The following is a 16,636-nucleotide window of genomic DNA, read 5'->3' as shown; positions in this document are numbered from 1 at the left end:
CCGCATGCTGCAGTGAAGATCAAAGATCCTTTGTGCTCTAACTAAAACCTGGCATGGCCAAATAAATTATTTTAAAAAGAGTAAATCCTGAATTCTCACCATAAGGAAATCTTTTTTTCTACTTAATGTTCTATCTTCATGAAATGAACATTCACTGGACTTACTGTGATAATCATTCCATGGTATGTGCCAGATCATTATGCTGTATACAGTGCTGTATGTCAACTACATCTCAATAAAACTGGGAAAAAAAGGAGAGAATGGAAGAAGGTGGGAACGTGGCCAACCTGCAGTGTCCTTGGGCCCCCCGAGCAGCAGGGTGGGCTGGCGGGCACTGAGCTCACAAAGGATCCAGGGGGACCTGAGACCCCAGAACTGCATCCCCCGAGGTTTAGGAACTGAGCACATTTCAGGCTGCCCCCAGAGCAGCAGACTTGGTAGGGACCCACCAGTCCAGCAGCTGCACTGGTCATCTGACGTCCCTGGGCAGGCTGGTCTGCCCTCCTACGTGACCCCTGGGTCAGGCCAGAAGACAGCCTCCGTGCAACCACTCTGCTGCCCTCGCCCGCCTAGGGGTGCAGGGTAAGGATGGGGAGGGAAGGCAATAGCAGGTCCTGTCATCCAGGAAAGACCCAGGTGCTGCCTCTTGGCTGGAGCTGGGGGAGGTACCATACCCTGGGGCAGCAAAGGCTCCCTCCTGCTAAAGAACAGTCTAGAATGTGCCCATAGGTGCTTCTGGGAGCTTTCCCTGGCAGGTGTGTGAAGGGGGTACCCTGGCCTGCCAGCTTCCCCTCCCCCAGCACATCGACACCTTCTGATACAAGAGACAGAAGAGGATGGCGAGGCTATGGCCACAGCTCTGAACACCTATGTGTGAACCCGCATCTCCACTCAGAGAATCACGACAGATTCAGCCATGAAAGGGCAAAGAAGGGGGCTGTCGGGTATCACCCAATACTCCATCTACGACCGGACACTTGTCATCACCCTATAAAACTACGTGTGACCACACGACTCTTAAATAACCAAGGGTCCAGCTCATGCTTCCCTCTGTGAATCCCTATTCCCATCCCATTCCCCCCCAGACCTAATCCTAACATTTTTTTTGGAATTACTTTATAGACCCCAGATCATGTGTCTCTGCTATAGAAATGTGCTCAAAAACAAGACTCTTTAAGTATTCAAAAATAATCTGGATTGATAAACTGGTACAATTATTGGTATGACAAGTATACTATGATTATAGTAAATAATTACTAAATATAAAAAGTGAAATCTAACAGATGGACAGGGCTATTCTATTCTTCAATTAGTTTCTATATCCACAGTTTTCAATGTCAACTCTATGGTTTTCCAATTTACAGATCAAAACACTGAAAAAAATCCCATTCCCAAAAATAAACTGATGGGATGAGAAAGAGCTTTGTTATTGAAACGTTCCTCAATCCTTTGCTCCCCTTCTGAGCTCTCGGGTCTGTGGCCAAAAACTGCGACCAGACCAGTGCCCTCCCAGCTGGAAGGATGAGTCCTGCGGGTGGAGACAAAGCAGAAGCCATCACCCAGCTGGAAGCAGCTGCAGCCCTGTCCCCAGCCCACACGAGGGCATTCGTCCTCAGACCTGTGCCCACAGTGGGCAACTGTGGGCACAGCAGGCAGAGGGACGGATGAGGGGTGTGAAGGCTGCAGAGGCCACTCTCCTGAAGCTATCAAGGAGGCACTTCTCGGAGCCTCTGTTTATCCCAACACCAGAAAGAACTTTCTGGTTTCCAGAGTTATCACTGAGAAGTTAGCCAGGTTTTCTCCACACCCCTCAGTCACTAATTTTCTAACGGACTGTTTATTCTGTCATGAAGTTTTCAAAAATCTGCAGTGGAATCTGTATCCAGTAAAAATCACCACCCCCATGCCTGGCCTTTCTTTTCTGGGCAGCTTGTGGGGTTTTAGTTCTCCAACCATGCCTTCGGCAGTGAAAGCTTGGAGCCCTAACCACTGGACCTCCAGTGAAAGTGAAAGTGTCAGTTGTGTTCGACTCTTTGCAACCCCATGGACTATATGTAGCCTGTCAGACTCCTCTGCCCATAGAATTCTCCAGGCAAGAATCCTGGAGTGGGTTGCCATTTCCTTCTCCAGGGGATCTTCCCCAAGTCAGGGATTGAACCTGGGTCTCCTGCATTGCAGGCAGACTCTTTACCATCTGAGCCACCAGGGATCTGGTACTGGACTGCCAGGGAAACCCCAAATCTTTTTGATGCATGGTCCTGTGAGAGTGTTAAGAAAGGCTATGAACAGGACATTTGCATCACCCTCAAATCTCCAATGGCCCTTCTGAGCTCAGTCCTTTCCCCCCACCCCCATCCCACCCCTAAAACCCCCAAGCTGTAGTCTGACCCTATAGTTTGGCCATCTCCAGGATGTCATATGAGTGAAGTCATACAGAATGCAGGGGCTTCCCTGGTGGCTCAACTGGTAAAGAACCTGCCTGCTAATGCAGGAGATGTAAGAGACATGGGTTTGATTCCTGGGTGGGGAAGATCCCCTAGAGAAGGAAATGGCAACCCAATCCAGTATTCTTGCCTGGAAAATTCCATGGACAGAGGAGCCCGGCCAGCTACAGTCCATGGGGTCACTAAAGAGTCAGACATGACTGAGCACGCATGCACAGCTACAGAATGCAGCCTTTTGTGTCTGGCCTCTTCTTTTCTGCACAGTACACTTGAGATCCCCCTGCTATTCCAGCACCAGCAGCCTGGTCCTGCTTCCCGAGTGCTGTGTCATTGTCTGGATGGAACACAGTGTGCTTCGCTGTTTGCCAGGTGAATGAATGGGTTGCTTCCAGTTTGCGGAGATTACGAATAAAGCTGCTCTAAATGTTTGCATACAGGTGATTATGTAAATGACTGGTTTCACGTCTCCTGTGTGAACAGTGAGAATTAAGGTTGCTGGGTCAGAGAGTAAATGATGGTTTAAATAAAACAAGCTGCTTCCAAAGAGGCTTTACACTTTCAGGTGCCCACCAACAGAGCCTGGGAACGGGCTGTCCTACATCCTCAGGAGCCAAGGTCTTCACTGTTGAGCCAGTCTAACAGGTGTGTCCTTGTATCTCACTGCTGTTTTTTAAATACATGAAAATTAGTACATCTAATTATGAGATCTTATTCAAAGTAGTGGCCAACATGAACAACATTTTAGGATGCCCACAACTGTAACACAACACAAAAGAGTAACTGATCTGTAGTAGTAGGAAAGTTGCAGGCATCGCTTTTACTATTGTGATTCGCTGCCAGCGTTCAGATTCCAGAGCAAAGCTAAAATTTCAGCTATATCCGTGAAAATAAAGATGTAATATTTTCTTCCATCAAGTTCACAGATACCATTGACTTCTACCAGGGTTTAGAAGTCCTGCTTTCAGAGTAAATTCTGGACACATTCAGGACACATGGCTGCAGATTTAAAAAGGCAGGACCCTATTCAAAAATCCCCTCTGCAGTGCAGACACACATTCCGTGATATTTCTGTCCTTGCTGTGTTTGTGGTGGTTGCTGGAGGTTCCCACTTGGAGCCTGTATGTTCAGGACTTGCTGATGATATATTTGAAAACAAGTTCATCAACTCAAGTAATAGTTTTCCTTGAATAGCAAACAGCTTCCAAGTCCTTATCAGATTGCCAGCTTAATGTGTTAAGGGGAACAATACATTTCACTGTCTTACATCTCAGAGGTCAGCAGGGTGTGACCTGCAGGGCGGCCAGGGATGGGGGCAATGTGGCCACTGTGCTGCTGGGGTAGTCCTGGGGTCAGATCTCCTTGGTCAGCCACCCCTTCTTCTTCAACGCTCAGGCCTCCTGGTACAATGGTGAGAGGGTGGGGGCTGAGTGGGTGGAGTCTACGTCTATTCTGAGCTGTCTTCTAGGTCCAGTGGGTAACTGCAGTCTGAATCATAGGCGCTCTGGACCCCACAGGTCACAAACGGCACGATGACACGGGTGGGGCCATCTAATTGGTTGAAATCTGGATCATAAGAGTGGTCCAGTAGTGGCTTGGTCAGGTCGGGCAGGAAGCCCTCAGGAGGGTCATAACCCTTACAGACAGCAAAGGCCTCGATGCTGGCATTCCGGCTGCTCCTGGGCTTGGCACAGAGCACGCTGGAGAAGAAGACACGCAGCTGGCTATAGATCAGTGTCACATCCCGGCCTCGGAAGATCTTGGCCACAAAGCAGCCCCCTGGCTTCAGGACGTGTGTAGCAATGTTCAGAGCGGCTAGGAGGAGCTGGGACTGCATATATTCATCGACGTCGTGGAGGCCGGTCACATCAGGGGCCCCATCACACACCACGAGGTCCGCGGGGCAGCCCTCAAAGTGCTGGACGATCTCCTTGGCAGTGGACAGCTGGGTGATGTCCCCCTGGATCTGTACCACGCCCGGCAGTGGGGCCATAGCCTGAAGATCCACAGCCACCACGTGGCCAGAGCCCTGGCCCCCAATCTTCTGACTCAGCACCTGGCTCCAGCCCCCCGGGGCCGCGCACAGGTCAACGGCCCGCATCACGCCCTGGAAGAGGTGGAATTCCTCGTCCAGCTGCAGCAGCTTGAAGGCGCTGTGGGCACGCCAGCCGTTCTCCTTGGCGAGGCGGTGGTAGACATTCTGCTTGTTCTCTGATGTTCGGCCCATCTCACACAGTTTGTCCAGGCACCTGCCAACAGTAAGCTCAAATTTTTGGAGTTGGGAGAAAAGGAATGAAGCAGGTCGCCAGTCCAGGAGCAGTACAAGCCTTGGCGAGAGCGCAAACTAGTGAGAAGTTACAGGATTTCAGTTTGTGTTCTCAGCTGATCTGAGTATCTGTCGTGGATGCCTAAGGACAACCGGAGTGTGGCAAGCCTGTCATCAAGGAAAGCGGTGGTTCGTGCGAAGCCAAGACCAGACCTGAATGTACCACGTGAGTTCCAGTATCTCGTGCCTATGTGGCCGGTCTGGCGAACTCTCTCACTGCTGTTCTGCAGGGGGCACAGGTTCAATCTGTGGTCAGGTCAGGAAACTAGGACCCTGTATACCACATAGCATGGCCAAAAATGAAAGAAAAGAAAAATGAATTATTTCTCATTAAGTTTTCACAGTTCTTCATTGTGAAATGGTAAGAAATATATATAATATACTGGTCTCTGCCTCCGGCTCCTGACACAGAGCTCCTAGAACCCATGGAATATCCTGAGTGGTAGGGCTGCCAGGAGGGTCTTTTGTTCCAACCAGGTGACTCTTGGTGGGCTCCTGGCCGGAGGATGGTCACCAGAAAGACTAAACTATGGTCAGAAGCTTGGAACCTTCAGCCTCACTCCCCATCCTCTGCGGAGTAGAGAAGGGCGAGACATTGACTTAATAATCAGGCCCAAGTAATGGGACCTCCTCTGAATCCCAAAAGGACAGGTCTGGGGAAGCTTCCTGGCTGGTGAACACAGGGAGGTGCGGAGACTGGAGCCCAGTGAGGGCACAGGGGCTCCACATGCCTTCCCCCACACTCTGCCCTGTGAATCTCTTCCATCTGGCAGTTTCTGAGTTATACCCTTTAATCATAAACCAGTAACCTAGGAAGTAAACTTTTCCTGAGTTCTGTTCTAGCAAATGATTCAATCTGAGGATCGTGGAATTCTCTCAATTTATAGCCGGTGGGTCAAAAGGCCAGCTGACAACCTGGGGTGTGTAACTGGCACCTGAACTGGGGTCATCTGAGGGGCTCTGCGCTAGCCTCAGGCTCTCAGCATCCAGCTGGGCTCTGCCGGGACAGCCGGCCAACGTCACAGGAACCTGGAGAACTGCTTGGCGTGGGAAACCCCACATATCTGGTGTCAGAAGTGTTGTGAGTACAGAAGATAGGTGTTTTATTATTATTTATATATTCTATGTACTTCATAAGTTGTGTCTTTTGCAAATGTTTTCTCCTAGTAACTCTTTTCATTCTCTTAATGTTTTTCACAAAGCAAAAATGTTTTTAGTTTAAGTTCCACTTTTTTTTCTTTTATCGATTGTGCTTTTGGTGCTGTAGCCAAGAAATCTTTTTTAAAAAACTTTTATTTTTGGCTGCGCCAGGTCTTCATTGCTGCACATGGGCTTTCTCTAGTTGGGACAGGTGGGGACTACTATTTGTTGGGGTGCCCAGGCTTCCCATTGTAGTGGCTTTTCCTGTTGTGGAGCACAGCTCTGGGCACCCGGGTTCATAGTTGTGGCACACAGGCTTAGCTGCTCCCAAGATCAAGGATCGAACCCATGTCCCTTGCACTGGCAGGCAGATTCTTATCTACTGTACCACCAGGGAAGTCCCAAGAAATTTTATCCAAGGCTACAAAGATTTTTTTTCTGTATTTCAGAATTGTGAGTTTTACATTTCTGATCTATTTTGCATCCATTTCTACCTATGGTATGAGGTAGGGATTGAGATTATTGCCATAAAGTTTTAAATTTCAGTTGTTCTGATTTCTAGATCTGGTTCATGTTTCCATCTGCCTGGTCTCTGATGGCCCTGTCTCTTCTCCAGGCTTGTTATTTCCTCCTCCTGCTTCTTTCACCACGTTATACACATTTTGCGTATCTTATTCTAGATCCAGCAATTCTAGCATCTGCATCTAACATATTTTCAGCTGTGAGTCTCTCACTCCTGGGCTTCTGTGCTAGGTATACTGTGATTTTCTATTAGGAACATATATTCTGGGGGGTCCGCCGGCCTGAGACTTGGAGGTGAGGGTTCCTCCAGTGAGGCTAACATTTTCTGAGGCCAGTCCTCTGGGCTTAGACATGGTGCTAATGGCTTCCCAGCCCTCATTTGGTGATTATTCACGAGACCACCACCAGACCAAACCCACCATCATCCCACGTGACACAGAGGGAACTAAGGCTGAGAGGGGAGCCTCCCACACAGGACAAAATGCAGTTGGTATCTTCAGCCCCTCTACTCCTTCACAACTTGGGACTAAAGCCCAGGACACAGGTGATTCCCTACTTCCAAATATGTGTGAATAAAGTATATGTATTACAGACAAATATATTTTATAAGATGTTCAGATCTCATTTCTTCCATCACAGTACATTATATAAATTCAGGAGAAACATTTGTAAGTTTTTCAGATCACATTATCTGATACAGAATTTCTTTTAAAGGTTTTTATGTGAACCATTTAAAAAGTCTTTATTAAAGTCACAAAATTGCTTCTGTTTTATGTTTTGGTTTTTCGGATGCATGGCATGTGGGACCTCAGCTCTCTGACCAAGGACTGAACTCACGCCCCTTGCACTAGTCTTTTTTGTTTTTTAAATATTTATTTTTATTCATTTATTTGGCTGTACCAGGTCTTAGTTACGACATGCAAACTCTTGCTTGCGGCATGTGGGATCTAGTTCCCCAACCAGAGATCGAACCCGGCCCCCGTGCATTGGGAGTGCAGAGTCTTAGCCATTGGATCACCAGGGAATCCCCTAGAAGGCGAAGTCTTAACCACTGAACCTCCAGGAAAATCCCTGATATAGAATTTCTATGCAGAAAAATTCTCAAACTCAATTTGAAGGAAAAAAAATTTTTTTTAATTTATTTTTCTGCATCTGGTCTTACTTGTAGCATTAAGTGATCTTCGTTGCTGCCTGTGGGATCTTTAGTTGTAGCAAGTGGGAGCACGGAGTCTTAACTATTGGACCACCAGGGAAGTCCCCAAAACTTTTTTCCGAGTTTTTTTTTTTTAAATTTTATCAGTGTCCAGTTGAAGTGAAAACTTTCTTAATTATATACAAAAAGAAACAGAGATGCCATAAAGGAAAAAATGATTATGTAAAAATGTTCTAAACAAAGTAAAAAGACAAAAATAATCAAGGGGGAAATATATGCAACATTCATAGCTGCAAAGAGAAAATATCCCTAACATAAAAAGAGCCCCTACAAATTAGTAAGGAAACAACTCACTGGGGAAATGGGGAAGAGTATGAAGGGCATTTACAGAAGAGATCATGACAGTGGGCAACAGCAGCTGAGAAAAAGTAACATAGCTCAATAGCAGGACGCCCTTTCACCTATTCAACTGGCAAACCTTTGTGATGTGAGGAGTCCTCCCCTACATTGCTTACAGGAATGTAAGTTGATATATTTGGGGAGAAATATTCTTTCAATACCTGTTAGGATTTTTATAATTTAGTTTATTCATTTTTAAAACCAATCGTTTATTAAACTTTTTATTTTATACTGGAGTGTGGCTGATTAACAATGCTGTGATAGTTTCAGGTGGACAGCAAAGGGACTCAGCCATACTTATAGATGTATCCATTCTCCCCCTAACTCCCCTCCCGTCCAGGCTGCCACGTAACACTGAACAGAGTTCCCTGTGCTATACAGCAGGATCCCTATTAAGATTTTAAACACGTATATCCTTTGACCCTTTATCCTAGTTTAGTTCCTACTAATGGGAATCTATAGAAACAAAGCAGCATGACCTACGTTTTAAAATACTTACCTCAGCTTTCAACGGCTAAAATCAAAGATCTCTCTTGGTAAATGTCACACTGCACTTGAAAATACGTGGGTTATTTTCAAATATCTTTTGATATTGATTTCTAACATAATTCCACAGTGATAAGAGAACAGATTCTATGATTTCAATACCTTTACACCATGAATTTTTTGCACCTTGTTTTATGTGCCTGGATATGTTCCAGTGTCTCCTGGCTTATACTCTATGGGAACTTGAATTTTTATCCTGCTGTGAGGTGAAAACTGTATAAATCTTTATTATGTTGAATTGGTTCACAGCATTTTTCAGGTCTACTATATCCTTCTACTTTTCTGTCTATTCATTCGATTATTTTTGACAGCTTGATACTGAAACCAAATCCAACTAAAAATCTTAATTTATCTACTTAAAAATAAATGTGATAGTGGATCTATATGTAACTTTGTTCTGTATTTTCCAAGTCTCCTGTAAATGAGTTATCATACTTTCATAATTGAAAAAATTAAAAAAAAATTTTTTTTTAAATACTTACCTCAGTATGACTTGGTAGTGGCAAAAGCCAGACTCTAAGTGAAAAACCCATCAATGGGGAATAATGAAATAAATATAGTATATGCTCACTGTGGACTATTATCAGTCATAAAAAGAATTAAGTTGTTTATCTCTTGACTTGAATAGATGTTGGAGATCTATCATGTGAGGAAAAAAAGTGGGGTGGGGTAAACAAGTCTAAAAAGGACACAGAACAGAAAGAAATTCTTGTTTTTCTATGTTGTTCGAATTTTTATGAGAATGTATTTTGTAATATTTAAAAACTAACTGTAGGACTGTCCTCGTGGCCCACTGGTTAAGACTCCATACTTCCAAAGCAGGGAGTGCAGGTTTAATGCCTGGTCAGGGAAGTATGATTCCATATGCTGTGGTGTGGTCAAAAATAAATAAAAATACAAAAATAAGCCAGGTGACTTTCCTGGTGGTCCAGTGGTTAAGAATTCACGTTCCAATGCAGGGGGCTGGATTCCTGATCAGGGAACTAAGATTCTACATGCTGTGGGACAACTAAGTCTGCACACCACAACTAAGACCTGATGCATCGAAATACATAAGTAAATAAATAAATAAGTACTTTAAAAAAGTAAGTCAGACACAAATATGTAATCTCTGTGGCAGCTGGAATGAAACAAACACAGAAGAACAGCATGAGCTGGGTTTTCCTTCTTCTTAGAGTACCTCAGCACCACAACTCTGTATCGAGCACAATCCTTCACCACTCTCCTCCACATGGTTGGTGTCACCAAAACTTTGAGGAACCAAGAATCATTTTAGATCATTTTGTTCTCCTAGTCAAAACGTGTAGTGCCTCATAGTTTCCAGGGTCATTCCTGAAAACCATATTCTTATACCACCCAACAATTGATGATCCTCCCAAAACTTCCCCAAGGACCCCTGCATTCCATTATCATCAACTTTCAAATATTAAAACTTCACCACTTTTGATCATCCATAAAAGAAATTGTTATGATGATCATTGATATTTAATTATTAATATTATGAACTATCACTGGTGTATCAACAGGCCCAGGAGTACACAGTCACACCCAGAAGTACTCGGTATCACACTGTTCTCATTAAACCTATTTTTCTTCCCAATCTCATCCGCTACATATTGTTAAAGAAGAAAGTTCTATTTATCTATTACCTCGACGTCAACATTAAGTAGACACTTTTATAAATAAACTAACAACATATCCATTTGTTTGGCTAAAGGTTAGAGAAATGTGTGTGCAATACCTGAGTCATTTTGTAGGCGTTGGCCATCTCTACACAACACACAAAGCCCCTAGGAAGATTTTAAGATTCAACATCGCACCTAGAAAATAAACCTGGTTTTGAGAGACCCTTCACGCCCTCAGTTCTGCAGACGCTGAGACAGCACGTGTCATTCTCAGCCCGTGGCCTGGTGAGGCAGGGGAACCGTTAACCCAATCTGGCAGCCTGGGAGCCTAGAGCTTTTTCGCACGTGAGCTGCGAGCTACGCGAAGCTAAACCAGGTTTCCGTGAGGAAGGAATCCTTATCAGCTTCGGGGACAGACTTTCGTCCCTGAAACTGCGCAAAGGTGTTCGCAGTTCTCGCTGGGTGCTGGGGAAGGCCGCCGGGGAGAGGGGGTGGGGAGGCGCCTCTTCCGACGGACGCACCCGGCGGGGTCGCCAGACGACGCGCCGACACGGAGCACCCGGAGGCGTCAGCACCGAGGACAGCGCCCTCCCAGGGCCTGCTAGGGTACCCGGGAGGAGAGTCACCAGGGCAAAGGTCACCGGGTGGGGGAGCAGGGGGATTGAGAGTGAGGTGGGCCGGGGGAACCGCGGGGCCACGGGCGGGCGCGGGGGCCGAAACCTGCGCCGCCATAAGCGCCCCGCGCCCCCCGCCCGGGTGCGGACAAGCTGCTGCACTCACCGTGGCTGCCCGGTGACGCGGTGGCGAGCGCCAGCCGGGGCGAGAGCTGCGTCAGACGGAAGGGTGACCGGGCCCTTCCAACCTACCAGCCGGCCGGCCTAGCCCAGTGCGCAGGCGCAGCGTCGGCTAAGCGGGGCGGGGCGAGGGTGTAGGAACCGGAAGGAGAGGCCGGATGCGGGCGGGTCCCTCGGTCAGCGCCTGCGCACTTCCCCGGCCTTGTTCTCCCGGGGTCACCAGTGGCCAAGCCCTCGTTCAATCATTTCGTTTTGCATCCAACTCGTCCGCCCGCTTCTCCCCCGTCCCGTCCACCCCCTCATCACATACTTAGTTACCTGTTAACGTTGACGAAGCACATCTCGTCCTTGCCCTGATAGAACCTGCAGTCTAGGGAGGAGGGGACACACATCAGCAAGTAAATGCCCAATTAGAAAATAAGGCTAGGCCAGACAGGCCGAGCAGCTTGAGAAAGCAAGGTTGTGGTTGAGTGCCTATTTTCAGTTGGGGGAAGGGAGTCAGAAAATGCCTAATAGGCTAAACTGGGATTTAAAGGTCCACAGGGATAATCTGTTTTCTCTTGTGACCAAGGAGATGGTCCAGTGTGTCTATTCCTGGCTTCACTCTTGCTGCCACTAAACACCATCTGCACTGCAGACAGGGTGAGCTTTCAAAATTGAAAATCAAAGTCTTCCAGGTTTCAACCTTCCCCATCTGCTTAGGATGAAATCCAGATTGCTTGTCATGACCTTGTCCCTGTTTCTGCATGGTACTTACTTCCACTGTTCTGAATTCTTCTATCATCTGTTTGGAGTAGGAGAATGTAACTTCCTTTTCTGCTTTGCTCATAGATTTAGCTCCAGGGCCTTGAAAACAAATTGCCACATGGTATGCTCAATAAAGGGATTCCATGGTGGCTCAGACAGTAAAGCCTCTACCTGCAATGCGGGAGACCCGGGTTCGATCCCTGGGTTGGGAAGATCCCCTGGAGAAGGAAATGGCAAACCACTCCAGTACTCTTGCCTAGAAAATACCATGGATGGAGGAGCCTGGTGGGCTACAGTCCATGGGGTCACAAAGACACAACTGAGCAACTTCACTTCACGTGCTCAATAAACATCAGCTGAATAAACCAATAATTTTCCATCTCTCTCATTAGCTTTGATTTTGTTAAAGAAATGAACCAAGTGTTGCTTTTTTTAAAAAAAATTTCCATCACTAGTGATAAAGCTGGCATGTAATATGCTTCAATAAATATTTGCTGAAGAGGATAAAACAGGACCACAGCACAGCTGGGAAAACACTGCTACCTTGTACAAGGTAGTACTGGAGAACAAGAATATTATGAATTTATAATAGGCACCAGCTCTTTTCTCCCTGTATGGCTTTGGAACACAGTGGCCAGGAACATGTAGTCTCTGAGGAGAGAATTGGGTGATTGCACTGAAAGACTCCATTCATTCTAGTTCCTTCTACCCTGCAGGGGAGAGGCAAGGAGAAGAAAACTTCAGCTTCCAACACTACTTGGTTTCCCTGTATTTTGTTTTCACATGAATGGAATAAATACAACTAATATCTTATTTTAACTCGAACAGTAGTTTTCTATGAAAGACAAAACAAACAAGCATATAAAAAGGTCAATTTATTATACCTTTTGTTTGGTGGGATATCAGTGCCCTTTAAAACCCTACTATTCAAGTACAAATGATTATGTTTACAAAGTATTTACAATTTCAGTCTTCTTTCTTTATATTTTAAAACACAACAGCTATCTGGACACAACAGTTAACAAAAAGTCCTGAAGGTGGCAAAAGGGAAAGCCTCCGCCTGAGGCGGCTCACTTCAGTCTCCTGCTTCCCCCAACCCTCTGACCACCGCCCGGCCCCCACTAGAACAAATGTCTCTGAATCAATGAAAAACTGAGTGACTGATTTCCATGGTGGCCAATTCCAGTTTGACAGTGTTTGGCTGCTGTCTTTATATTTTATGTTCTGAAGATTTCTTTCAATCATTACCACTGCACTGGGGGAGAACCATGTTCTGCAAGGTAATGTGGGATTCTGCCAACAGTATCAATCTGAGGAAGCCTGGAAAACAACACCCTAAACTCACACTTAAATACGGAAAGTTTAACCTTTAAAACAGAAGGTCAAGAAAACAATACACTGGAACTTTTACCTACAAATGACACTATTGAAGACTATGAGGTCAGTGGCGACATCTAGATGTTACTAAATTGAGTGATACCAATAAAACTATTTTCTCTCCCATATCTTGCGACAGGGAATTGCGAAGGAAACAACTTCTTTCACTCACATTGGTAAGACAGGGCAGGAGTTCCACACTGCAAATATTCAGACTCCAGTTCTGTTCTCTTAGAAGGCTTTTGAGAGACTTTTCTAAATTTCTCTTCTAGTGTTCTAGATTAATAGAGGACTTCTATTCAGGCAGCTATTTCTAGGATATTCTAAACACTCAACATTTCACCACCACCTACAAAGAGACCGTCAACACTCCATGAAAGATAAGAACAAAACCATCGGCTGCACAAATTAAAATAAGCTGAAAAGGAGAATTCCTTTTTAGTTCTGCACAGTTGAGGATTAAAAAAAATGTAGAAACTCTCCTCAGCACCCAGCTATGAAGTATCTCCTGCACGCAGTACTCTCTCATCACAGCAGGTACCAAAGCACAACGAACAAGTCAGAAGGCAAATTACAGTGTTCTGTTTTGGTATGTTCAATTTATTGAAATGTTAAATCCCTCCCACTTTCAACATCTGATTTTAACTTTTTTTCCAAATTTCGGGCCAAGAAGGCAACAATGAGCTGCTTAGTTGGCTTCACTAAGGTATCAATCGCTGTATTACTGTCCACATAAATTGATGGGAAATAAGAAAAATTCAGGACAGAACACTTTCCTTTTTGTCATAAAAAGTGATATAAAGGAGGAGGAAACAGATTGATTAAAATGAAAAATCTCTTGGTATGCTAGAACTGTTCCTTAGTACACAGAGACCTCACACAACCTGATCCCTGGACCAAAACTGTAAAATATGCACGGAGAAAGAGCAGATAGGGTGTCATCAGACATGCACCCTTTCCTTGGGTGGACACTTGCAGGTAAGCAGACATCGTCACCCAATCAAGTCCACTGCGATTGCCATAGTGGGAAAAAAACAAAACAAAACCTAAAAGCAGCAAACACAGGGCCTCCTCTCTGCCCCTCAACCATGGGGCTGCCACCCCAAAGAGCTTAGACAGCTCCCTGCTTTAGGCAGACCCCCAAGCAGCCGATCTGCTCACAGATGAGACATGACAAGTCTAGTATGAAGATGCCACCACATCCATTTCTGTAGATTATACTTGTAGGTGCATAAACACACCACCTGTACATAGAGACTTCTCACCTCTGCAGGTCACGCCTGGGCTGGGCATGAGAGCAAAGGGGCGAAGCAGGCTGCCTGCCCTCAGTGGGCGTCTTGCCCCACCCTGCACTCAGCAGTGCCCTCTGGAACGTGACGACCCTTGCACAGCACTTTGGGCCCTGAACCACTCCCAGATGGGAGACTCACAAAGTCTTCGGGAGCTCTCTCAATACTCTAAGTCCAGTTACAAGTTTATCCAAAACCTGGGAAAATACTGTGGATGTACTGGGATGGGAGCAGTCCCAAAGGTTCCGTTTACATGGAAACTGGTCACTCTAGGGGAAGCCACACCAGTGCTCTTTGGAATGAAAATTCAACCTCAGGTCACTTCCCTTCAACACCAGCTGGGGACATGTTATGAATGTGCTTCGATGTGTATCAGTACTAAGCCTTTCCTTTAAGGGTCCAAACAAGTCACATTTTAGGAGGGAGGGAAAAAACCACACTGGTTTTCTCTGAGATGACCTACCTTAGATATTAGACAGTTTTTCTCCTCTCGAAGGACCATAATGTGTTTTCAATTAGGAATAAAGAACCAAACAGAGGCAGATGCTGTCAGACCACGTTTTAGCTTCATAAGGTCTACTTTATGACTCACTGCACCTTCCAAATGGCTGCTTGCAATGTGCAAAACACTGTACACTAACCGAGAAATTCTAGCCAGCTTTCAAGACTCAGCACTATTGCTCTGGAGGAGAAACTAAAGGTAAAACATCTAGGAAAGACCGCCACTGTCACTTTTTCAATCAGTTATGTAACACAGAAAGGGTGTTCGCTGAGGACTGCTGCTCCAGGTGCTGAACATCCCACAGGACCCAGTCCCAGGGTTCAGTAAATAAAGTCTATCCCATCTTGGCAGGACAGTGGAATGCACAGGTAGCCCGCCTGGGGCTGCCCCTCTGTCCCAACTAGGGGCATGGAGGTTTGGTGGGTGTCTTTAATCTGACGGCAGGGACCCTCATCTGGAGCTTGGGCTGCTGGTTCGGGCTGTCAGAGGTGGCTGGCACCTGGGCAGGGGTGGGGACGCCAGGGGTCTGCAGCTGGGCGGCCGCTGTGGTCACCACTTGCTGCTGCATGAGCTTCTGCTGCACCACTTGTGCTGTCGCTGTCACTGCAGGGATCATCTGGACCTGCTGCCCAGCAGCTGTCGCCTGGGTGAGGGTCACAGTCTGTGGGGAAGCCTGAGCCAAAATAAAAACACACAGTGTAGAAAATGCATGTCAGGTGACACAAATAATTAAACATTCTTGGGTATGGGAAAGAGGTGTGTTTAGAAACTTAGCTAGCACGAATGCATCTGTGAAATGTAAAAACTACCCAACACATCAAAATAGGACCTCCAGTTTATAAGCAAAAAAAAGTCAGAACACTGAACTATTGGTGCTTTTAGGCTAAAAGTGGATGCCTCTGGGGAAATGCACGAATCGATGACTGGGGACTGACAGTGCTGGTGTTCAGCTTCTAATACCATTTGGTTTCTTGAAATCTATGTGCCAGTGTGATTTTGAACAAAATAAAATTATTTTAAAGCACTGCTTTTATACTACCACATTTCTGCAGCAGTAAATAAAATGGTAAGAACCCGAAAGCTAGGCTCTGTTAGAAAGGTGTCAGGTTGGTGCAAAAGTAATTGCAGTTTCAGATCGTGAATTTTGAATCATTGTACTAGGCTCAAACACATTTTTATTAGTCAAAATAGGAACCATTAAAATCAACACATTTCTGCCAATGGGAAGTAAGTTTGCTTATTCTTGTATCATAAAAATCTGTGCTTCTGGATTCAATGAATTCTTGAAAAGCATTTTCCGCATCCTGCTTGTGGTGAATGTGTTTTCCCTGCAAAAAGCTATCACGAGGTCAGATGAATATGGTGGATGAGGCAAAACTTCGCAGTCCAATTGTTCAACTTTTGAAGCACTGGTTGTGCAACGTGCAGTCGGGTGTTGTTGTGAAGAATTGGGCCCTTTCTACTGACCAATGCCAGCTGCAGGTGTTGCAGTTTTCAGTGCATCTCATCAATCTGCTGAGCATACTTCTCAGATGTAGTGATTTTGCCAGGATTCAGAAAGAATTCAGAAAGATCAGACCACCAGCACACCACCAAACAGTGACCATGACCATTTTTGGTGCAAGTTTGGCTTTGGCAAGTGCTTTGAAGTTGCTTCTTCATCCAACCACTTTGCTGGTTGTTGCTAGTTGTCGTATAAATAATCCACCTTTTGTGGCACGTCACAACCTGATCGAGAAATGGTTCGTTGTTGTGTACAGTAAGAGAAGACAGCA

At 45.7% G+C, this 16,636-nt stretch overlaps 1 protein-coding gene and 1 pseudogene across 14 annotated transcripts in view; both read right to left on the bottom strand.

Annotated features, from left to right (window-relative positions):
- Positions 1 to 3,593: 3,593 nt before the first annotated feature.
- On the bottom strand, positions 3,594 to 11,037 carry LOC145526331 (tRNA (cytidine(32)/guanosine(34)-2'-O)-methyltransferase pseudogene; annotated as a pseudogene). The gene is made up of 2 exons (XR_014068857.1): positions 10,933 to 11,037; positions 3,594 to 5,040 (listed from the first exon to the last, which is right to left on the bottom strand). The product of XR_014068857.1 is annotated as a tRNA (cytidine(32)/guanosine(34)-2'-O)-methyltransferase pseudogene (transcript).
- Positions 11,038 to 12,553: 1,516 nt separating this feature from the next.
- Positions 12,554 to 16,636, bottom strand: part of EP400 (E1A binding protein p400) — a 103,237-nt gene continuing 99,154 nt past the window's right edge. For all 13 annotated transcript variants that reach the window (XM_081541748.1, XM_081541750.1, XM_081541749.1 and 10 more), the window contains one exon: positions 12,554 to 15,534. In XM_081541748.1, the coding sequence (XP_081397874.1) occupies positions 15,262 to 15,534 (273 nt within the window). In that variant the 3' untranslated portion in view covers positions 12,554 to 15,261. The remainder of the gene's footprint in view (positions 15,535 to 16,636) is intronic.

The sequence above is a fragment of the Giraffa tippelskirchi genome, chromosome 11 (genome assembly GCF_054371585.1).
Source record: "Giraffa tippelskirchi isolate mGirTip1 chromosome 11, T2T-mGirTip1v1.2.pri, whole genome shotgun sequence".
Lineage (NCBI taxonomy): Eukaryota > Metazoa > Chordata > Mammalia > Artiodactyla > Giraffidae > Giraffa > Giraffa tippelskirchi.
The sequence above is the reverse complement of the archived record's forward strand: the minus strand, read 5'-3'. Positions and strand labels throughout refer to the sequence as shown.